Source organism: Epinephelus moara, chromosome 17, assembly GCF_006386435.1.
Source record: "Epinephelus moara isolate mb chromosome 17, YSFRI_EMoa_1.0, whole genome shotgun sequence".
Lineage (NCBI taxonomy): Eukaryota > Metazoa > Chordata > Actinopteri > Perciformes > Serranidae > Epinephelus > Epinephelus moara.
Window position 1 is genome coordinate 30378808 of NC_065522.1, and position 21323 is coordinate 30400130.

The following is a 21323-nucleotide window of genomic DNA, read 5'->3' on the forward strand; positions in this document are numbered from 1 at the left end:
CCTTTTATTAAACAAACTAAATGGTCTTATATTATTTAATTTATTTACACCTTAGCATGTCATTTCTTTTTTTGAATATTTTATTTTCAATTTTTAATTTTACAAGAACAGTACAACTTATTCCCACTAAAACTCAATAATAAAAGATACGCAGTTAAAAGACATACCATGAAAAAATACTATGAGATGAAAGTATATTTACATAAGCTAAATAAATAAAATAGGAAATGAAAATTCAAAATAATAGTAGTAAAGTAAATTACAACATAGTGTTTAAAAAAAAAGGCAACACAATCAAAAAATGTATTATGCTGTAACACACTTGTCACTGTTTTTTTTTAAAGACTGAACTGCTGAATCACTTTTCTCCTTCATGAATTTTCATGTGTATATTGTAACCAAATCTTGTCCCACACTCCAAGCAGCTGAATGGTTTCTCTTCTGTATGATATTTTATGTGTTTCTTTAAACTTCCCTTTTCACCAAATCTTTTCCCACACTCAGAGCAGCTAAATAGTTTCCCACCAACAATCAAATTATTGACCGGGACGTGATCATTTTTCAGAGCGTATAAACCCGACTGAGGTCTGCTTCCAACCATCACTGTCATCAATTTCTGGTTCAGAAGATGCTCCGGTGTGGTCATCAGTCTCAGGTTGTAAATGTCTACACAAATCCAAATTCCTGGCTGGTTCTGGTCCTCCACTGTCCTCTCCTTCCACTTCTGTTCTCATCTGCTGCGCTTGTTTTTGATGAAGCTGTGAGGACTGAGGTTTCTCTTCATCATCGTCACTCTTCACAGGGACAGGAGTTGATGTGAACTCTCCTGTATGAGCTCTCATGTGTTCCTTCAGACTTCCATTTTGAGTAAATCTTTTGCCACACTCAGAGCAGCTAAATGGTTTTTCTCCTGTATGAGATCTCATGTGTTCCTTCAGACTTCCATTTTGAGTAAAGCTTTTGCCACACTCAGAGCAGCTAAATGGTTTTTCTCCCGTATGAGATCTCATGTGAATCTTCAGACCTCCACTTTGACCAAAGGTTTTGCCACACTCAGAGCAGCTAAATGGTTTCTCTCCTGTATGAGATCTCATATGAATCTTCAGATGTTCCCTCCGACTAAATCTTTTCCCACACACAGAGCAGCTAAATGGTTTTTCTCCTGTATGAGATCTCATGTGGTCTCTCAGACTTCCACTACGACCAAATCTTTTCCCACACTCAGAGCAACTAAATGGTTTTTCCCCTGTATGAGATCTCATGTGTGCTGTCAGATGTCCCTTTTGTTGAAATCTTTTCCCACACTCAGAGCACCTAAATAGTTTCCCACCAACAATCAAATTATTGACAGGGACGTGATCATTTTTCAGAGAGTTTAAACCCAACTGAGGTTTCTCTTCATCATTGTCACTCTTCACAGGGACAGGAGTGGATGTGAACTCTCCTGTATGAGCTCTCATGTGTTTATACAGATGCAACTTTTGACCAAATCTTTTTCCACAGTCAGAGCAGCTAAATGGTTTTTCTCCTGTATGAGATCTCATGTGATTCTTCAGACCTCCACTTTGACCAAAGGTTTTGCCACACTCAGAGCAGCTAAATGGTTTCTCTCCTGTATGACATCTCATATGAACCTTCAGATGTTCCCTCCGACTACATCTTTTCCCACACACAGAGCAGCTAAATGGTTTTTCTCCTGTATGAGATCTCATGTGGTCTCTCAGAACTCCACTGTAACCAAATCTTTTCCCACACTCAGAGCAGCTAAATGGTTTCTCTCCTGTATGAGATCTCATATGAATCTTCAGATGTCCCCTCCGACTATATCTTTTCCCACACTCAGAGCAGCTAAATGGTTTCTCCCCTGTATGAGATCTCATGTGAATCGTCAGATGTACCCTGTGACCAAATCTTTTCCCACACTCGGAGCAGCTAAATGGTTTCTCACCAACAATCAAATCACTGACAAAGACTTGATCATTTTTCAGAAAGTTTAAACCTGACTGAGGTTCTCTGGTCTCCTTCCAATCATCACTGTCATCAGTCTCTGGTTCAGAAGACTCTCCAGTCTTGTCATCAGTCTCTGGTTGTAAATGTGTATCTGGATCTGAGTTCCTGGCTGGTTCTGCTCCTCCACAGTCCTCTCCCTCTGCTTCTGTTTCCATCTGTTCAGTGTGTCTTTGATGAAGCTGTGAGGACTGAGGTTTCTCTTCATCATCTTCACTCTTCACAGGGACAGGAGTGGATGTGAACTTGGTGATATCATCCTCCTCCAGCCCTTGAAGCTGCTCTCCCTCCTGACTGATCCAGAGTTCCTCCTGTTCCTCTTTAATGTGTGGAGGCTCTGGGTCCTCCTGGTCCACACTGGAGCTCCACTCCTGCTGCTCAGGGGGAACCTCTTCTTTAACCACCAACAGCTGCTGGACGTCTGCAGGAAACAGTAAATGCGCATGCACGCACACACACACACACACACACACACACACACATACACACACACACACAAACACACACACGTTACAGAGAAATGTTGTTGTTCATTCACATCACAGCTCAAAAACTCCTTATTGAGCTTCTACAGATCTCTGAGCATCAAACAGCTTCACAGTGTTCACTCAGCTGTGTCAGAGTGAGTGATGTTGAGGTGAGCTTTAATTTCATAGCAGTCATTAACATGTACTGTTACTCTTGTCATGTCTGGAGGCTACAGTGTGGCTCTTTATTTACTCAGTCTGAAGTGAATTACGTGACAATGATTGTCCATAGGATGCGAGAGTTTGCTGTGAGTCAGTTTGATTACTGGCAGCCTGAGTAAATAAAATGCTGGTAATCAATGGCGGTTTTAGGGGGGGCCAGCAGGGGCCAGTGCCCCCTTAACTCGGAGTCCCCCCCCCCCCCCTCCCCCCGTGGCCCCCCTGCTGAAGAGTCGGAGGGGCAATGCATAACGCGGAACTAAATCTTCTCAACAGGTTGCCGGTCGGACCACTTAAAGCGGCGCACCCACCGAAAACATCAGTAGAGAAATGTGTGGCTGTATTTAAGACAACTCAGCACACACAGCACCATTGAAATAAGCTCTGAAAACTTTTTCTTTCTCATTTGGCTCATGGTAGTTACATGTCACATCATGTTGATGTAGCCATATGAAATACAATCCAGAGTTTTCTTGGGTGTTTTATTGTGAAAATTGACTGGATACTCTCGTCACCAGAACATACCACTAGTGTTTTTATCAGTAAAAAATAGAACATTTTTCACACATAAAAAGCACAAAGATGTTGAAATCTAGGCATATTCTGCCATCATAACTTGGCTCTCAGAATTCACCAGATTGATGCCTTTAAATCAAATATATACAAAATTTTCTCCCAGGGGAGCATGCCCCCGGACCCTACAGGGTTGGATGTAGTCTCCAAAAATCCTGTGGGAAACACTGAGATATANCCCCCCCCCCCCCCCCCCCCCATTGAAACTGGCCTAGAACCGCCACTGCTGGTAATGGCACAGTATCTGCTGCCTTACAAAACAACACAATGTAGATAACATTATGGACCATTTAAAGCCATTTTTCTGATATGGGGTTTCTCAACTCAGCTACCAGTGGTAGAAAGTAGCTAAGTACATAAACTGAAGTACTACTGCAGTACAAATTTGTGGTTCTTGTACTTCACTCATGTGTTCCTTAAAGTGTGTGAGATTGGGGCAGAGCTGATGGTCATTGAAGAGAGGTGAGGCAGCTTGGCCGAGGACATACTTTCAGCACTAATTGTCTGTGGACTGCTTCAGTTACACAAATGTACATGTGGTTCTATTCATAGTACAACTGATGGTCCACGTCAGCTGCTGGCAGTAAACAGCAGGGCTGCGAGGTGACCTGCCCTGAATAAGAATTTTCCTGGTCGACCAACAGTGATTATTTAGGGCCATTAGTTGACGAGTCGCCCACATGTTTACAATATTAATGTAATTATTAAATTATATATTTGGGTTGGGCAACACAATGGTTTGAGTTGAAGGTGTGAGAAAGAATAATATCAGTGACATTGTTAACACTGTGCTACATTACAGAGAAATACAAAACCGTACTACTTAACTAGGGATGTCACAATAACAAAAATTAAGTAGTTGGTGCCGATACCAGTAAAATGACACGATTCTCGATACAAAAGTCGATACCAGATCCCATGTACTTAAACAATAAATACTTTATTAAATATTTGGGTAGCACTGTATTTTAAAGTACGCTAATTAGACGTAATAAGCCGTATTTTGTATCAAATTAGAAAAAACTACACCTAATATAATAATGATACATTACTTTCATAAGTCGCCCCCTCCTCCTCTGACTGATTAGTCTCTACCTGCTCTCTGGGAAGGGGCGGGGGGTGTTGTTTCTGACGTGACCACAGAAAACTCATCTCGAAAAAAAAAGAAAAGAAGAAAGCTTGTCTCGACAATATGTCAAAACAAGATAAAATCTTTGGTGCCAGCCTGCCCAGGGAAGGAAACAAAAGAAGAGTAGGAAAAACATAACACAGAGGTAACGTTACATTAAAGATGATGTCACGAAATGATTTGTCTGTTGCAGAACGATAGTAACCATAGTAACCTTTAGCCTAACATGGTTTGCTAATCAATAAATAGCTAGCGTTAACTGTTAGTTTTAACGTCAGTTAATGTTATGGAAGAGCCTAAGCTGTTATGGAACAAAGTAATGTAGGTACAGTAACTACTCTCACCTTACATTCCTCAGGGAAAGGTGTAAATATTATATCTATTCAGCATGTGTTATATATTTGTCTACATGTTAATTAAGATCTGGTTAACTCACGTTTGACCGGCTTGTGATAGTCAATCAAAATGCTGTTCCTTTTCCACCCCTTCATATATTATATTTGTAAGCCTGGTTGTTTGTTGTGTTACAGTTCATATTGTCTCAAATGTGTTAGGGATGCACCGATCCACATTTTTTCACTTCCGAGCCTATCCCGATACCTCAATTTGGATATCCGCCGATACCGATACTATTCTGATACCAGAGCTCTGTTTGCTTTAATATTTTTATTATCATTATTGTTGATTTTATATGAGGCTGTAATAAACTCCTCTCTATAGGCAAGTATGGCATGTACATATGTATGCACGGGGTTCAACATAACATTTTTTCCCTACAGTCATCATCATCATCATTATCATTATCTATATACATATCTATATTGCATCTTCTTTTGTTCATTAGTGCAACTAAGTAGGCATTCTGGGCTTGTATGTCTGTTATTTTCAGAGCACGACACTGTTGAGAATTTTTTTTGAAGAAACATATTATTAAGGATTATTAATACAGTAATATTCATGTAAAGACAGTTAATGTGGTAAATATTTAGTTAAAAGAAGACTGTATATTTCATTTGAATATTTTGTATTAAAAGGGACTTCACTACCCATAATGCTCGCGGAGGGATACGTGTCACGTGATGACGTCAGTTAGCTTCTGTTGTTGTTGTTAGCGGTTACCAGCCAAGCTGTGTGGGCTACTCCTCGTTTGCGCAAGCTAACGTGCCTTTTTTCATTCACTAAAGATGAGAGTCTCGTCTAGTCATTTTTAAAGTTGCAAGACGAAGCTGCAACAACAGCCGCGTACCGGATCGGAACCCGATACCGATACTGGATCGGATCGGCCCCATCCCTAAAGTGTGTTTATGGTGTTAAGCTTTACATCAGTGGTTAAGTCGACATAATTAATGATAATACTCCATAACTGAACACTCCCATATGCTATATTATACTGCAGTTTACTGCTTCTTTGCATGATGCAAAACAGCATTTCACTGTAATGACAATAACATTGAATCTAATGTAATTTGCATGTCAGAAAAAAAAAGTATGTATATATACATATATATATATATATATATATAGGCTACATGTACAGTACAGTGAACATTATGCATGTATCTCTTAGGTGTTTGATTTTTTATTATTTCATTTCATTTTATTCTTGGAATCACCTTTCTTATTATTAGACTAATATCCAATGGTGTCACATACTCCTCTCTTCAGATGCTCTGTTTCGGTTTCTGAATCTCATCCCTGCAAATCTTGGGCCATCTAAAGATATTGCAGCTGCATCAGGGGCTCCTCCTGTCACCTCCACCTCAGCACAACCCAGCTGTATCTTATTATCTTCTTGTCAACTATTTTAAACGGGCAATTGTTTTCTTTTTTGGGCTGTAGTGAACCAAAGAAAATGTGGGTTGACTGAATTCCTAAAATTTGCTGGTATGCCATGTTGGTTGTAAAGCATTTATTTGAAAAAAAAAATAGATATATTAAAACAATATTTCTACCTGCTTGCGGAACTTGAAAGTTAGCCAAATTCAAATGCCAACGGCACACAATAGGATATAGATACATAAAAAATGACGACATATTGAAAGATGAGGTAGTGAAAAGTTTTTTTCAATATAGTATTGAATTTGGGCATAGTTCTTTTTTGTCTGTATATTTCAAAGAATACATGATGTAAATGTAGCTTTCTCTGTGCTGGAAAAAGTGTAAACAGGGTGGTCACGCCCATTTCTAATGCCATTTTCAGGCTACGCTAGTATCCTTCAATCATTTTAAATTTGGCCAGTATAAAAAATGTCAGAAAAGCAGATTTGTTGTTTTATTAAGGGTGATAAAGCTTCATTGTCCTGAATTTATAAAATGTGGTCACAGTAAGATTAAGTTACAATTACGTGAATGATAATACTGTAGATAATATAACCTCCGGAGACACACAAATCACATTGTAAGTAAAATTGATGTCATTTAGAAATCATTCTTAAAATTGAAGTAACAGTTTTATTAATTTTGTTGTTTTATCTCTGTAATCTGGATCTTTGTTGATGTTGTTCAAGGTGTTGCTGGACCGCAGATGCCTGCACTTGCACCCACTTTTGTGGAGCAAGCAAACGAGCAGCTCAAGATGAAAAGAGACAAGCTCCGTAGTGCAGCGGTAAATGCACTCAAGACACCAGGCACAAGCGTGCCACCTGCAGCTGCAAACTTAGCAGGTAGAGTGATGTTGTAAAATTTTGTGTTATTCACTTTTCACTTCAATTACACTGTTTTGTTTTGTTTTGGAACAAGTTAAAATTTTAATTTCCACAAGGTTTGTAGGTGTACATTAATAAATCCACTTTGTCAATCTCAAAACAAATATATATACCTAGGCATTGATTAACAGGCAAACTCTAAAGATTCCTTCCACTGACAAATGGACATAGTGTGGAGTGGTCACAATATCCTACGTTTCAACAGTGCCAACCGATTTTAAATGCATAAAATAAATAAATACACTTTATTAATCCCCAGAGGGGAAATTGATCTGGTCACCAGTGCATAAGAAATGACATAGAAAAACAGATACCACAAAGGGCCACATAAAATATACATACAAGTCAACAAACAATACAGAAATGTACACAGACACTCCCAAGAAACTGATTGGTGGCAAGGATCTACAATGCAGTGATGCCAATTACAGTAATTGCATCACATTCCAAAACAAAACAAGTACAATAATGCAGACTCCAGTACACTTCAGGGTGGAGGTACAGTGTGGAGTCCGTTACATAATTTAGGCCTGTACTGTGCTGTGAATACAGCCATACAGAAAGAGGTAGCATTAACCTTTATAGGCAAGCCTTATAGCTGTGGGAACAAATGTCCTTCTAAAACGCTCAGTAGAGCATTTTGGCATTAACAGCCGACCACTGACAGTACTCCGCAGGCTGCTGAATATGCCGTGTAGAGGGTGACTATCATGATCTAGTATGGCCTTCAGCCTCCTCCTAATTCTAACTTCCATAACACTGTCAAGGGAATCGAATGGACATCCAACTATGGATCCACCCTTTTTAATAAACTTATTGATTCTGTTTTTATCATTGGCTGAAATGCTGTTGCCCCAGCATACAACAGTATAGAATAGCACACTGGCTACAATGCTTTGATAAAAAACATTCAATAAGCTCCTCCCTACATTGAAAGATCTCAGTTTCCTGAGGAAGAACAATCTCGTCTGAGCCTTTTTGACTACAGCATTAGTGTCTTCCAGTTCAAGCCCTCGTCAATATGTACACCCAGGTATTTGTATGATGAGACAATCTCAATTGGGTTTCCATTAATGAAGACTGGAGCACACTTGTCTTTCTTTCTTCTGAAGTCAATAACGAACTCCTTTGTTTTAATGACATTCAGGATTAAATAATTGCTCTCACACCATTTGACAAATTTATCAAATTCCTCTCTATACTGCCGATCATCGCCGTTTATAATTAGGCCAACTAGTGCAGAATCATCAGCATAATTTTGGAGATGACAGCCGTTATGACTGCATCTATAGTCAGTTGTATATAAAGAGAACAAGAAAGGGGCCAAAACAGTTCCCTGAGGGGCCCCAGTTCTAGTAAAAAGTGTGTCAGACTGTCTATTGTTTTGTCTAACAAACTGAGGCCTGTCAGTAGGGCTTTAAAATCCACAGTGGACAGACTGCTGACATTAGGGACCTTGAGCAACAAATTTTACTATCATCAGATATTTATGCTAAAGGCTCAGTTTTGCTTTATTTATTTGGTAGAGCGTTTGCCCGCTGTCTAGGCCTGTCACAACAATCAATAAATCAATTAATGAACTCAATAATTTTGCTGACCTCAATATATCACCAGTTCATTTTATTTATTGTTTTTGGTTGTTTTGGGTTGTTTTGTTTCATTTATTTAGGATATTTTAATTTTCTTCCTCACATTGCAATTCAAATGTTAAATATTCTTTAAAAATACAAGTTTATTTCTCTTTGAAAGGGTGTAATTGCATTATTATGCTATATTTTCATTATATTTTGAAAAATGGTCTCAAAACGACATTGACAATAATATCATTTATCGCAATAATTTCTGGGATAATACGTCCTGCAAAATTTGTTATCCTGACAGGCCTACCGCTGTCTTTATAACAGAAATCCAAAAGAATAGTGGACAATTAACCTACCATTGCTGTCACACTGCATCTGATTCACAAATGACATGCAGTTTACAATATCACTGATGGATACAAGTGTAGGCTAGGTTTGAGCATTATCCCTTTTTTCATACCTTCATACCCTCCTGACATTTTACCAGGGTATATAGTATTATGATGGTATTTGTGTAAAACTTGTGTGAAAGGGCTCAAATAGAGTACTCTACTGTACAGTAGTACTGCCTTAATGTAGGCTGAGCTGATTGTCATAGTGATACTGCTCTCACACACTGTTCTTGAGAAGCTGCAGCTTTTATTAACTGACAAACTCAGCTGCACTGCCATGTAGAGACTGACCCCTGGTGGTGTTACACCCCATCTACACCTGGCATTAACATAGGTTTTGGGTGATCAGATTGCAATAGTGCTTTACCACATGAAAGTACAGGTGTAAATGAGGACAGACTGTGATCCGATTGGCGTGGTCATTGTGACCACACTGAAATGTGTATCCTCACTCATTATCATTATCATAAGTGCTACCACCACCACCACCACCACCACTACTGATACTGGCAACAGAACAACCACTTGCATTAATATTACTGTTGCAAATTAATATTATCCAGCAATTTACTTTACAATATATTATTCTGTCTGTGATTAAAATTATCAGTTGTCCTATGTTGAATTTCTTGTCTTGTAGTTGTTGATGAGGGTGATGTCGTCCAACGCTATTCAGTTCTCCTGGTCCACTACCAAAAATGCAGGAGCATGAAGTGGACAGCGAAAAAATACGACATCGAACCAGTCACAATCTGAAACAGGATCGCTGCCCCAGAGCTAGATCCACCGCCACAAGGAGAGGGGCAGACGCTCCTTAAATATGCAACGACCGTCAGTGAGTTCATAAATGGACTTCCAGAATTAAAAAAAAATCACAGACATGAAAAAGAAAAAGATTTACTCCCCTGATGTTGTTTTCCCCTCATTGTCGTAGGTTTGTGTTCAAAATGTTTATGTTAAGATTTAACATAAACATGTTAAATTTAGTTTTATCAAAATGTAGTATTGACCTGTAGTTGTAGTTAATGTAGTTTACCCTCCTGTGGTCTTTGGGTCAAATGACCCGTGTTCACTTTTCTTTTATATCAAAAAAGGGTTAATGTAGTTAACCTGTTCAAGATACAATTTAATTAAGTCTCAAAATTGATCTTTCTATGCGTCTTTTCTTCTTCAGATGTGTGGCACGAATAGTGCTGCAACTGAAGATCATTTTCATAATCGATAAACCTGTCGCTTATTATTATGAATTGATTAGTGTTGTGGTCTGTACGCTAATGACATGTAACAATCCGTATTTTGTATCAAATTAGACAGAGCTTTATTGTATATGTAATGTTCAGTCCTGTGATTATTGATATGGGGAGTAATGTAATTTACAGATGACATTGAAGGCAACATAAGAAATGGTTTCTACACTGGTTCTGCGTGGGAAGGGTTACAACTTTAGTTTTATTCTTCTTCTCATGAGTCAGTCAAGGGAAACGTTAATTTCCTTAGGTATTGATTGGTTGGAGGGAGAGGGAGGGGCGGGACAACCCTAACAGAGCGCCATGCTAGTTTGTGTGAGGGGAGATTGGGGGGGTTGAGGGAGAACAGGCTCTGATTGGAGGGAGAGCTAACCACGCCCACTTAGGAGACAGGAAGAGTAACCGTTTTCTTAACATTGGATAATCCTACAGTTGGGTATCTCCCTTCATCCAATATCTCTGGTCTGATGTGTCTAGGAGGGAGGACGGCGAAGAAGCTCCACAAAGTTGTGTAAGTACCTGAACATTAATGCGGTCGGTGCATTGTAATAATTGTAACCTTGACGGATAGACACAGTGAGTTGCAGTCGCTGCTATCTAGAGTAAGTACACTGTTTTTTGTCGAAGTTCAGAGGCTGTATATGTGTGCTCAGATAAGGGTGTGTGCTCAACTTTATTTGAGCTTGGCTGCTAACACAGAAGCTAACTGATGTCATCACGTGATAACGTCCCTTTTAATACAACGGCATTTTACTTGGAAATAAACTTGTATACTTATTACCTCAAAATCAAATATTGAAATGAAATGCACAGTCTTCTTTTAACAAAATATTTACCACATTAACTGAACATGAATATTAACTTATTAACAATCCTCACAAATAAAATGTTTCTTCAAAATAATTCTCAAGTGTCGTACACCGAAAAACACAGATCATACAAGCCCAGAATGCCTACTTAGTTACATTAATGAATAAGAGAAGATGCAAAATGTTGTTGTAATAAGAATAAGAGTAATATAGATAATGAAAATGATGATGATGATAATAATAGTAATAATAATAAAGATGACAATAATAATTAGATAGCAAATATCTGAAAAATTAATATAGCCTGCTTTTTATACAGGCACACTATGTATATTTCAGCTTCAACAGTCCAAAATTCTCTTCTCTGATAAATTATTATTAGTCTGTTAGTTATCTGTTATTATCTGAAATGTGTACAATTGATGTGAATTCATTTCAATGAAATTAATGTGAAATGAAATCAATAAATTAATAAAACTTAGGTAAAAAAAAGAAAAGAAGTTATTTTAATTTTTTTAGCAGCCGGGCCAGTGAAAATAGTAGGGAAGAAATGTTATATTGAACCCTGACATATGAAGTATCTTAGATGTTTGATTCTTTTGCTGGTTGCAGCACTTTTCAAGATGTGTATTTGACTGAGGTAGTATAATGTAGTTTCTCTAGCTTTGTTATGCAGCAGATGGAGCTATATATTTATGCAGGCAGTGTGCTCAAGTGCATGGCTTACAGATTGCTTATGCATTGCTAACGTTTTTGACTTCCAACTTTTACAGACGCCGTCCTGAAGTCACTTAAAGAGGGAACACAAGATAATGTCTGAAGACATGCAGCTGAACACTTAAAACATGCTACAGCAAGAAGAGGACGGTGGGGCAACATTAACTCTTCATCCCTGGAGCCCCTGCGTCAAGGGGTGTTGCACCTTCCTGTGTAACCCTTACCCAGAAGTTTTTATTGGTTGTTGTATTTGTTTAAAACTTTGAATAATACACTTCAGTGTACAGTATGGTTTTGCTGTAATTTATACCTAATTAGCCTCTAATAAGATCTAGCTCAGGTTGAATAGGGCGGAACGGTGCAGACTTTAATTTCGAGTACGGTTTTGCTGTAATTTATACCTAATTAGCCTCTAATAAGATCAAGTTCAGGTTGAATAAGGCAGAACGGTGCAGACTTTAATTTCGAGTATGGTTTTGCTGTAATTTATACCTAATTAGTCTCTAATAAGATCAAGTTCAGGTTGAATAGGGCGGAACAGTGCAGACTTTAATTTAGAGTACGGTTTTGCTGTAATTTATACCTAATTAGCTTCTAATAAGATCAAGTTCAGGTTGAATAAGGCAGAACGGTGCAGACTTTAATTTCGAGTACGGTTTTGCTGTAATTTATACCTAATTAGCCTCTAATAAGATCAAGTTCATGTATCTGGTTGCCATATGCAATGATGATGCCTCAATAAAAATATTTAAACACAAGGTTACAATTATTACAATGCACCGGCCGCAATAATGTTCAGGTACTTACACAACTTTCTGGAGCTTCTTCGCTGTCCTCAGACCGAGACACATCAGACTAGCGAATGAATCGATCTCTTCTTCTTTTTTTTGGATGTTTTATGGCGGGTGGCAACCAACGTTAAGGTGCATTACCGCCACCTACTGTGTTGGATGAATCAATCTCCCCTCACACAAACTAGCATGGCGCTCTGTTAGTGTTGTCCCGCCTCTCCCTCTCCCCCCCAACCAATCAATACCTCAGGAAATTAACGTTTCCTTTGACTGACTAATAAGAAGAATAAAACTAAGGTTGTAACCCTTCCCACGCAGAACCAGTGAAGAAACCATTTCTTTTGTTGCCTTCAATGTCATTTGGAAATTACATTACTCCCCATATCAATAATCACAGGACATATACAATAAAGCTATGTCTAATTTGATACAAAGTACAGATTGTTACATGTCATTAGCGTACAGACCACAACACTAATCAATTCATAAAAATAAGCGACAGGTTTATCGATTATGAAAATAATCGTCAGTTGCAGCACTATTCGTGCCACACATCTGAAGAAGAAAAGACGCATAGAAAGATCAATTTTGAGACTTTATTAAATTGTCTCTTGAACAGGTTAACTACATTAACCCTTGTGTCTTTTTCAGGCAATTATATGGGGAAAAAAACACATTTTTGATATAAAAGAAAAGTGAACACGGGTCATTTGACCCAAAGACCACAGGAGGGTAAACTACATTAACTACAATTACAGGTCACTACTACATTTTGATAAAACTAAATATGATAAAATGAAAATATGGTAAAACAAAATCCACATTTAACAAACATTTTGAACACAAACCTACGACAATGAGGGGAAAACAACGTCAGGGGAGTAACTCTTTTTTCTTTTTCATGTCTGTGATTTTTTTTTTTAATTCTGGAAGTCCATTTATGAACTCACTGACGGTTGTTGCATATTTAAGGAGCGTCTGCCCCTCTCCCCGTGGCGGTGGATCTAGCTCTGGGGCAGCGATCCTAACTTCAGCAATCGCTGCGGTGTTTCGGATTGTGGCTGGATCGATGTCGTATTTTTTCGCTGTCCACTTCATGCTCCTGCATTTTTGGTAGTGGACCAGGAGAACTGAATAGCGTTGGACAACATCACCCTCATCGACAACTACAAGACAAGAAATTCAACATAAGACAACTGGTAATTTTAATCACAGACAGAATAATATATTGTGAAGTAAATTGCTGGATAATATTAATTTGCAACAGTAATATTAATGCGAGTGGTTGTTCTGTTGCCAGTATCAGTAGTAGTGGTGGTGGTGGTGTTGTTAAAGACCTAAAGAAACAGTGAAAAGGTTAAATAGTTGTGATCCAACAACATGAGATAGCTTGAGTAGCTTATCAATATGGCAAGATTTGATGATCACCTCAACAACTCTGGCTATATCTATTTCTCCGATGGGCCGTCCACATGGAGATGAGTTTTACTGCAGCCGCATACATTTTGTATCGTTTAAACCTTACGTTCACACAGCAGGCTCTCCTGCTAAATCTCCTGACAGCAGAGCTCTGCTGTCGGCAGGAGAGGAGTCCAACTGCAATTTACACGTATTAACAATGAAAAATGTGATTCCCGGGTGATGACTCCTTTAATTGTCAGTCTGAACAACAAAAGAACCATAAACAACCTTCTGCACTTATTAGAAAGATAATTTTCCCTGTTAACTTTTCTTATGGATCAAAGAGAGTCTGTCAGCAAGAAAAACTTTGTAAACATCAGTTGTTATTTCCATCCAGTCTCGTGTGAGGCTGAAAATCCCTGATCGTCGGGTTTGATGAGTTACATCATTTCAATTTTCCCTGGAACTTTTAGACTAATAAATTTCCTTCAATGATGCAACCTCTGACCCCTGACCTGGCATGTATACTACAGTGTTTCGAGTCTGTTTGAATGGTTTCGTCTGGACGCAGATATTTCTCTAAAAGGCACCGTGTTTACGGACGAACAAGGAAAATAGGATGCAGACAGCTCCAGCTTCATGTGGATGTAGCCTGAATCTCTGATGTTTTGCTTTTGGTTTGGTGTTGATACCATGAAAACTGTGGGCAGCTTCAGCTTAGAAATTTGGGCAGAATAAGAATATGCAATACATCAGTTTAACTGCTATATAGCAATACCCCTAATAAAGATGCCAAACAAAAACAGTGCATAAATAGTTTTTTTTTTTGCTGCAGCAGGTACAGAATTAAGTTGGAATGGACATGGTATATTGTATTTAGTGTTGAATTATTCATCAATATTGAACATAAAGAACAAATAACATTCAAACTGTAAAAGACATGCAAAAAGCAGCACATACCTCTTTTGGGAAACTTCTCCTTCCTCTTTTTCACTTTCTTGTCCTTCCCTTTCTTGTGGTGTCTTTTCTTGTGCTTCCCGTTCTTTCTCTCCGGAGATGATTCCCTTGAGGTTGAGGAGGAGGAGGAGGAGGAGGAGGAGGACGAGGAGGAGGAGGAGGAGGAGGACTCCCATTTGCGCTTGTGAGCTACACAAAATACAATATTTATAGCCATTAAAAATGATACTTGTAGGGTTTGAAGCACAGGAGAACAGTACCAGAGTGGTGGCAAGACCAAAGTTATAAATGTGGCCAGATGGTTACATTAAAGGTTAAGACCAGGTTAATTTTTTAACCTTAGAATAAAAATGCCTCAAGCCTACTAAGGTGGGTGTTTCAGGTGTGTTACAGGATGCCACACTGGGTACTTGAGAGTAGTCACAGAGGGAAATAGGAGAGTTGTGTGAGTAGCCCATCAGCAGGCAGTGGTTAGCAATATAAGAGGGAATGTAGGTAGGCCTGCCATCAACGCTTAAGGTTGTTATTTGTAGAATCTGACACAGATTTTTAACATTTATGGTTTAACTGGTCCCACACAAACAAAGGATCGATGATTACTTTCCCATCTATTGGAGATTACTTAAATCGATTTTGTAATTATGCCCATTAAACCTTATAGCTAACAGCTTGACATTGACTAGGAAAACAAAAATGTGTGCCCTGCTTTTACCTGACCTGGTAGAGGACACTGACCAAAAAAAAGAAGTCAGTCAAGTCAGCTGACTCTACAATCAATAAACTAGAAATTCCCCTCCAAGGATATTTGCACCATGCAAGCCTACAGGTAAGGCGAACAGTAGGCTTGGATGGTATAAAACTATAATAAGGTATAGGGCATTGAAAAATCATAGGTCTCAGATCCAGATTTTATGTGGATATTGATATCTGACTGAGACTTGGTCACATCTTTGCGCAGGTAAATAATTATTTTTTTTGCATCAATCCACATAGATCAGATTGCACCAACATGGAAATTGAACGTGCACAGCTTACAGTAAATTTCCAAATACAACACAATGCAGGGATTACGGTGTGGTTATAAAATCCCAACAAGACAGACATGACATAACACCTGGTCTTGCCTTGGCTCCATTAGGGTTGCAAATGGGCATAAAATTTTCTGTATATTTCCAGAAAATTTCCATGGTAAATTAAGCTGGGGAATTTTTGAAATATTCCAAATTGGAATTATGGGAATTATTGGGAAATTATGGGAATGAACTGTAAAATGGGGTTAATTTAAGCAAACTGTATTGTATCCAAACATAAATATATACATCTTGTTTGGTCATAAACAGACATCCATGCAAAATAAAAAAATATTTCATGTTTTTCATGACATTTCAACAGATTTATTTGTGAGTAGAACTTTAAAACTTTAATTCTTGTATTGAACGATAAATGTGTTTGAGGAATAGCATAAATATATATTCAAGTGTGCTTGCATTAGATCTGGTTGTTTTAGCCAAGATGATGCTACAATATATTTTCCCCAACTATATTTAAGTTCCCTGTTAAGGGCCAGCCTTCAATTTTGTAAATTTCTGGTTTATTGCGGTTTATTTCCATATATTCCCATATATTCCTGTTTATTCCCGTTAATTCCCATGGAAAGTTTCCAACTTTGAAAAATCCTGGAGTTTTGCAACCTTACACATTACATCCACGAGTTTCTTGCATTACATTATCCACATGCAATGCATCATGCTGTTTTGTTTGGAAGCTGTACCGTGCGCCGCAATTACTTATTTCCGCACAAGTAGTTGTCATATGTGGATACAGGACGCTTCACTGTTTATACTTGTGTTCGATGAGGTCACAATGACCACATCGAACCACTTCCAGGGGTGGTTTCGCCAATCGGATCACAGTCTGTCCTCAAAGTGTCTTGGGTGCATTTACACCTGTACTTTCATGTGGTAAAGCACTATCCGATTGCAATCTGATCACCCAAAACGCATGTTAATGCCAGGTGTAGATGGGGTGTAACGCCATCAGGGGTCAGTCTCTACATGGCAGTGCAGCTGAACAGAAATATGGCGTCTGAGGAGTTACAGTACTAACTAGTAAAACACACGAAAATTGTCTCTGGGAGTATTTTTGATTTAGACCCAATGATAAAGGTAAACTAATAAACACTGCCACTACCGACTGGTCATAGGAGCATATCGCAGTGAGAGCAAGAGAGGTCGAGTGGTAATTATTTTCTATGGTTGCAGATAGTGATGGTGAATGTGTGCTAAACACAGGTAAAGCTGAGCAGTGAGGTTGTCTGTCTGGCATTATTGTGACAGGCCTAGACAGCGGGCAAATGCTCTACCAAATAAATAAAACAAAACTGAGCCCTTAGTATAAATACCTGATGATAATGAAATTCATTGCTCAAGGTCCCTAATGTCAGCAGTCTGTCCATTGTGGATTTTAAAGCCCTACAAAATCGGTTGGCACTGTGAAAACGTAGGATATTGTGACCACACCACACTATGTCCATTTGTCAGTGGAAGGAATCTTTAGAGTTTGCCTATTAATCAATGCCTAGGTATATACATTTGTTTTGAGATTGAGAAAGTGGATTTATTGATGTACACCTACAAACCTTGTGGAAATTAAAATTTAAACTTGTTCCAAAAAACAAAAACAAAAAAAAACAAAAAAAAACAGTGTAACTGAAGTGAAAAGTGAATAACACAAAATTTTACAACATCACTCTACCTGCTAAGTTTGCAGCTGCTGGTGGCACGCTTGTGCCTGGTGTCTTGAGTGCATTTACCGCTGCACTACGGAGCTTGTCTCTTTTCATCTTGAGCTGCTCAATTGTTTGCTCCAGCTTTGTAATCGCTTCCACAAAAGTGGGTGCAAGTGCAGGCATCTGCGGTCCAGCAACACCTTGAACAACATCAACAAAGATCCAGATTACAGAGATAAAACAACAAAATTAATAAAACTGTTACTTCAATTTTAAGAATGATTTCTAAATGACATCAATTTTACTTACAATGTGATTTGTGTGTCTCCGGAGGTTATATTATCTACAGTATTATCATTCACGTAATTGTAACTTAATCTTACTGTGACCACATTTTATAAATTCAGGACAATGAAGCTTATCACCCTTAATAAGCCCAGCAAATCTGCTTTTCTGACATTTTTTATACTGGCCAAATTTAAAATGATTGAAAAATACTAGCGTAGCCTGAAAATGGTATTAGAAATGGGCGTGACCACCCTGTTTACACTTTTTCAAACACAGAGAAAGCTACATTTACATCGTGTATTCTTTGAAATACATAGACAAGAAAGAACTATGCCCAAATTCAATACTATATTGAAAAAAACTTCACTACCTCATCTTTCAACATGTCTTGTCATTTTGTATGTATCTATATCCTACTGTGTGCAGTTGGCATTTGAATTTGGCTAACTTTCAAGTTCCGCAAGCAGGTAGAAATATTGTTTTAATTTATTTTATTTTATTTCAAATAAGAGCTTTACAACCAACATGACATACCAGCTAAAAACGGTAAGCTAACTTGTACCTGTTGGGATGCTCCGCCAGCTTTGGTATGAGAATTGTTAATGTTTTAGTCTAATAATGGTTTTATAACTGCAGGCGCACCCCGCAACAACGGCTTCAGCATCCGTTGCACATGATATTAGAGCTGACAGACTCCAGTGTGCGATAATTTTAGGTCAAAAACAATTTAATATACTGCAAATACGAGGGGTTTTTTATGTTTATTTATACTTAATTTAGGCTGGCAAGGCTACCAGGTACTGCCCATTAATCTAAATATAATAACGTCAATTTGTTTTCTTTTTTTTTTTGGATTTCAAAAGTCCAAATAAGGGTCTGTGAGGGTCCAAAGGACAGAGGGATGCCGTATGCTGTAAAGCCCTGTGAGGCAAATTGTGATTTGTGATATTGGGCTTTATAAATAAATTGATTGATTGAAAAGGAACAATATTCGTAATGAAATATTCACCCATGTCTTATAGAAGAGTATCTCTTAAATGTAGATAACAAATGACTATTCAATATTTTGAGAATGCATGGGTATTAACCGCAATAAACTCAATAAACTATTGAAATATTTACTATTTAAATCACGCTCACAGCGTTTGAGCCGACCACAAGAATGTGTGGAATTTCATTGGTTTCATTTATTGTTTGTCCTGTCCCGGTGCAAACAGCGTTTTTTGACGTCCGTGGTCCAGCTGTGGAAAAAATCAAATGTCCCAGTACAATAAATCAAACACACCCCAACCGCTGTGTTTTGGAAGTACACACGCATACGCAGTCACGTACTGCTGAGAGTGAAATCCCTGATCGTTAGCTCACATGCAGCTGGTTCAAGCTGTCCTCTGTGTTGTTGAAATTAAACAAAATAACATGGAACATATCTGCTTATGATGCTACTGATTTTAATTGGTATATTTCTTGCTGAACTGACTGACACTTAACGGAGTGTTGTACGTCTCGAAGGCTGGGCTCACAGGAGACCACCAGACTCTCTCCCAGGGGAGGGGCTGGGGGAGAGAGGGAGATGTCGGGAGTCCGGACAAAGCTCGGACGGTTCAGAAGCAATTCGGAACGAGTTAAAAGCAATTAATAAACAGACAAAGTGGTGTTTAAAACTGCATATATTGCGAGCAGATCTATTTTCTGGCCTAAAGCGCGGCCGTGGCTGGTTCTGAATGTGGACTTTAGCAGGCAGCCACTCTCTCCTCTTCCTCGTCACCCCCTTGCTCTCAATGTAGGCATGGCCTGTAGCGCTATATGGCGTATACTGCCCCCTATCAGTTCCACAGGAGTCATAGCACCGATTCTTACGCTGGTATCGGGTCTTCCTTTTTTTTTTTTTTAAAAAAAAGAGTATTGCCGGGGTTTTTTCATCATGGTATCGAAAGGTATCGCAAGTATCGGTTCTCATGACATCACTATAATGAACCTTCATTAATAAAGGCCTATATTTTATCTACAAGTGCACGTCACACACTGAGCAAGCTGCCTGTTAATGACGCTGTCTGCAAAGCAGTAATGATTGTGCTAAGTGGCTAATGGGCATGTAGCTACTGACAGATGATACGTCATGTTTGTAGTCGACCAATGAAGATGAGTTCACATGTCACCTTGGGTTCGTCCTTCACCTTCTCAAAATGATCCCACACTTTGGATTTCCTGCCTGACATGTTATTAACTAGCTTGTGGAATAACCGCAGGTACCAGCCCTGGAAATTAACATGACTCCTGTCTGACTGCTGAGCGTCACCACTTCCTGTGTCTGCCCTTTCAAATTAAATTCCAACATGGTCCAGTCATATAGGTGTTGATTTATTTTGACATGGCGCAGCTCCTAATAGAGTTTCATGTTTATTTGAGTGTCTTTTACCTCTCTGGTCGATTAACGTTTGGTCAACTATTAGGGGCAGCCTTAGTCTAAAGTGAGTGTCTGTCAAATATCCAACTTAAAACTAACTTCACCAGTACAGCTGCCCACAGTGTTTGGACTGACCTATAGGCTGTACTGAGATGCGAGACAGATCCAAGGTGAAAACTACGAAGACAGAGGGGCCAAACAGAGAGAAATGCAGATTACAATAGGGTGTGCTATTTCAGCACCATCATCATTTAACAGTGACCTCTTGATATTTAAGCAGCAGAAACTGCTGATAGGGTGTTTCAGAACCATGGTCACCATCATGGATTTTACTAAAGATTTGCTCAAAACCTCAGTGAGATAAAGGACACAAAGGCAGATTTAACTAACGGGGCACCTAAAGACAGAAGAAAAATGAACACACAGTTTGACATTCAGTGATGTTAGAAAACTATAAGATACAGCCACACAGCCATAAAGCCAACACAATCAAGCCACACACAACAACAAACCACAAGTGTGTCAGCAACGGTGGCCTCCTGCCGTTAATACAATAACCAAGCAGACACAGCGGTCTGCAACACATGCAGCAACAAACAACACTGTTTTTGTAAAAGGTCAGAAAGCCAGCATCTATAACAAGCCTTTATCATCACAAACAATGAATATAAAACAACTCACTCATTATGTTTTCATCCAGCGGCTGTCACTTTGAATCAAATCCCACAAATATGACATGCAACCCACTGCAGCCTACATGAAATGTCCATAATGTCCAAAAACTCCAACATGTTTGAACGCTCCAAACTCAAACATATTCCTGAACGATATACAGTAATGTGACCTGATCTTATAGCACCATCCTCCTCTCCTTCTCTCTTCTCCTCTGCTTCTCACGCTTCAATGAAC

The 21323-nt window shown here is 38.7% G+C and overlaps 1 protein-coding gene across 3 annotated transcripts in view; it reads right to left on the reverse strand.

Moving 5' to 3' along the window:
* The window catches only part of LOC126404273 (gastrula zinc finger protein XlCGF17.1-like), a 331284-nt gene that overhangs the window by 146777 nt on the left and 163184 nt on the right, over positions 1 to 21323 (reverse strand). The window contains exons 5-7 of one of the 3 annotated variants that reach the window (XM_050067366.1): positions 17749 to 17922; positions 14998 to 15183; positions 2000 to 2428 (exon numbers count right to left, since the gene is read on the reverse strand). The exons of the other annotated variants lie outside the window; for them this stretch is intronic. Coding sequence (XP_049923323.1) covers positions 2000 to 2428; positions 14998 to 15183; positions 17749 to 17922 — 789 coding nt within the window. The remainder of the gene's footprint in view (positions 1 to 1999; positions 2429 to 14997; positions 15184 to 17748; positions 17923 to 21323) is intronic. 3 annotated transcript variants of the gene reach the window in all.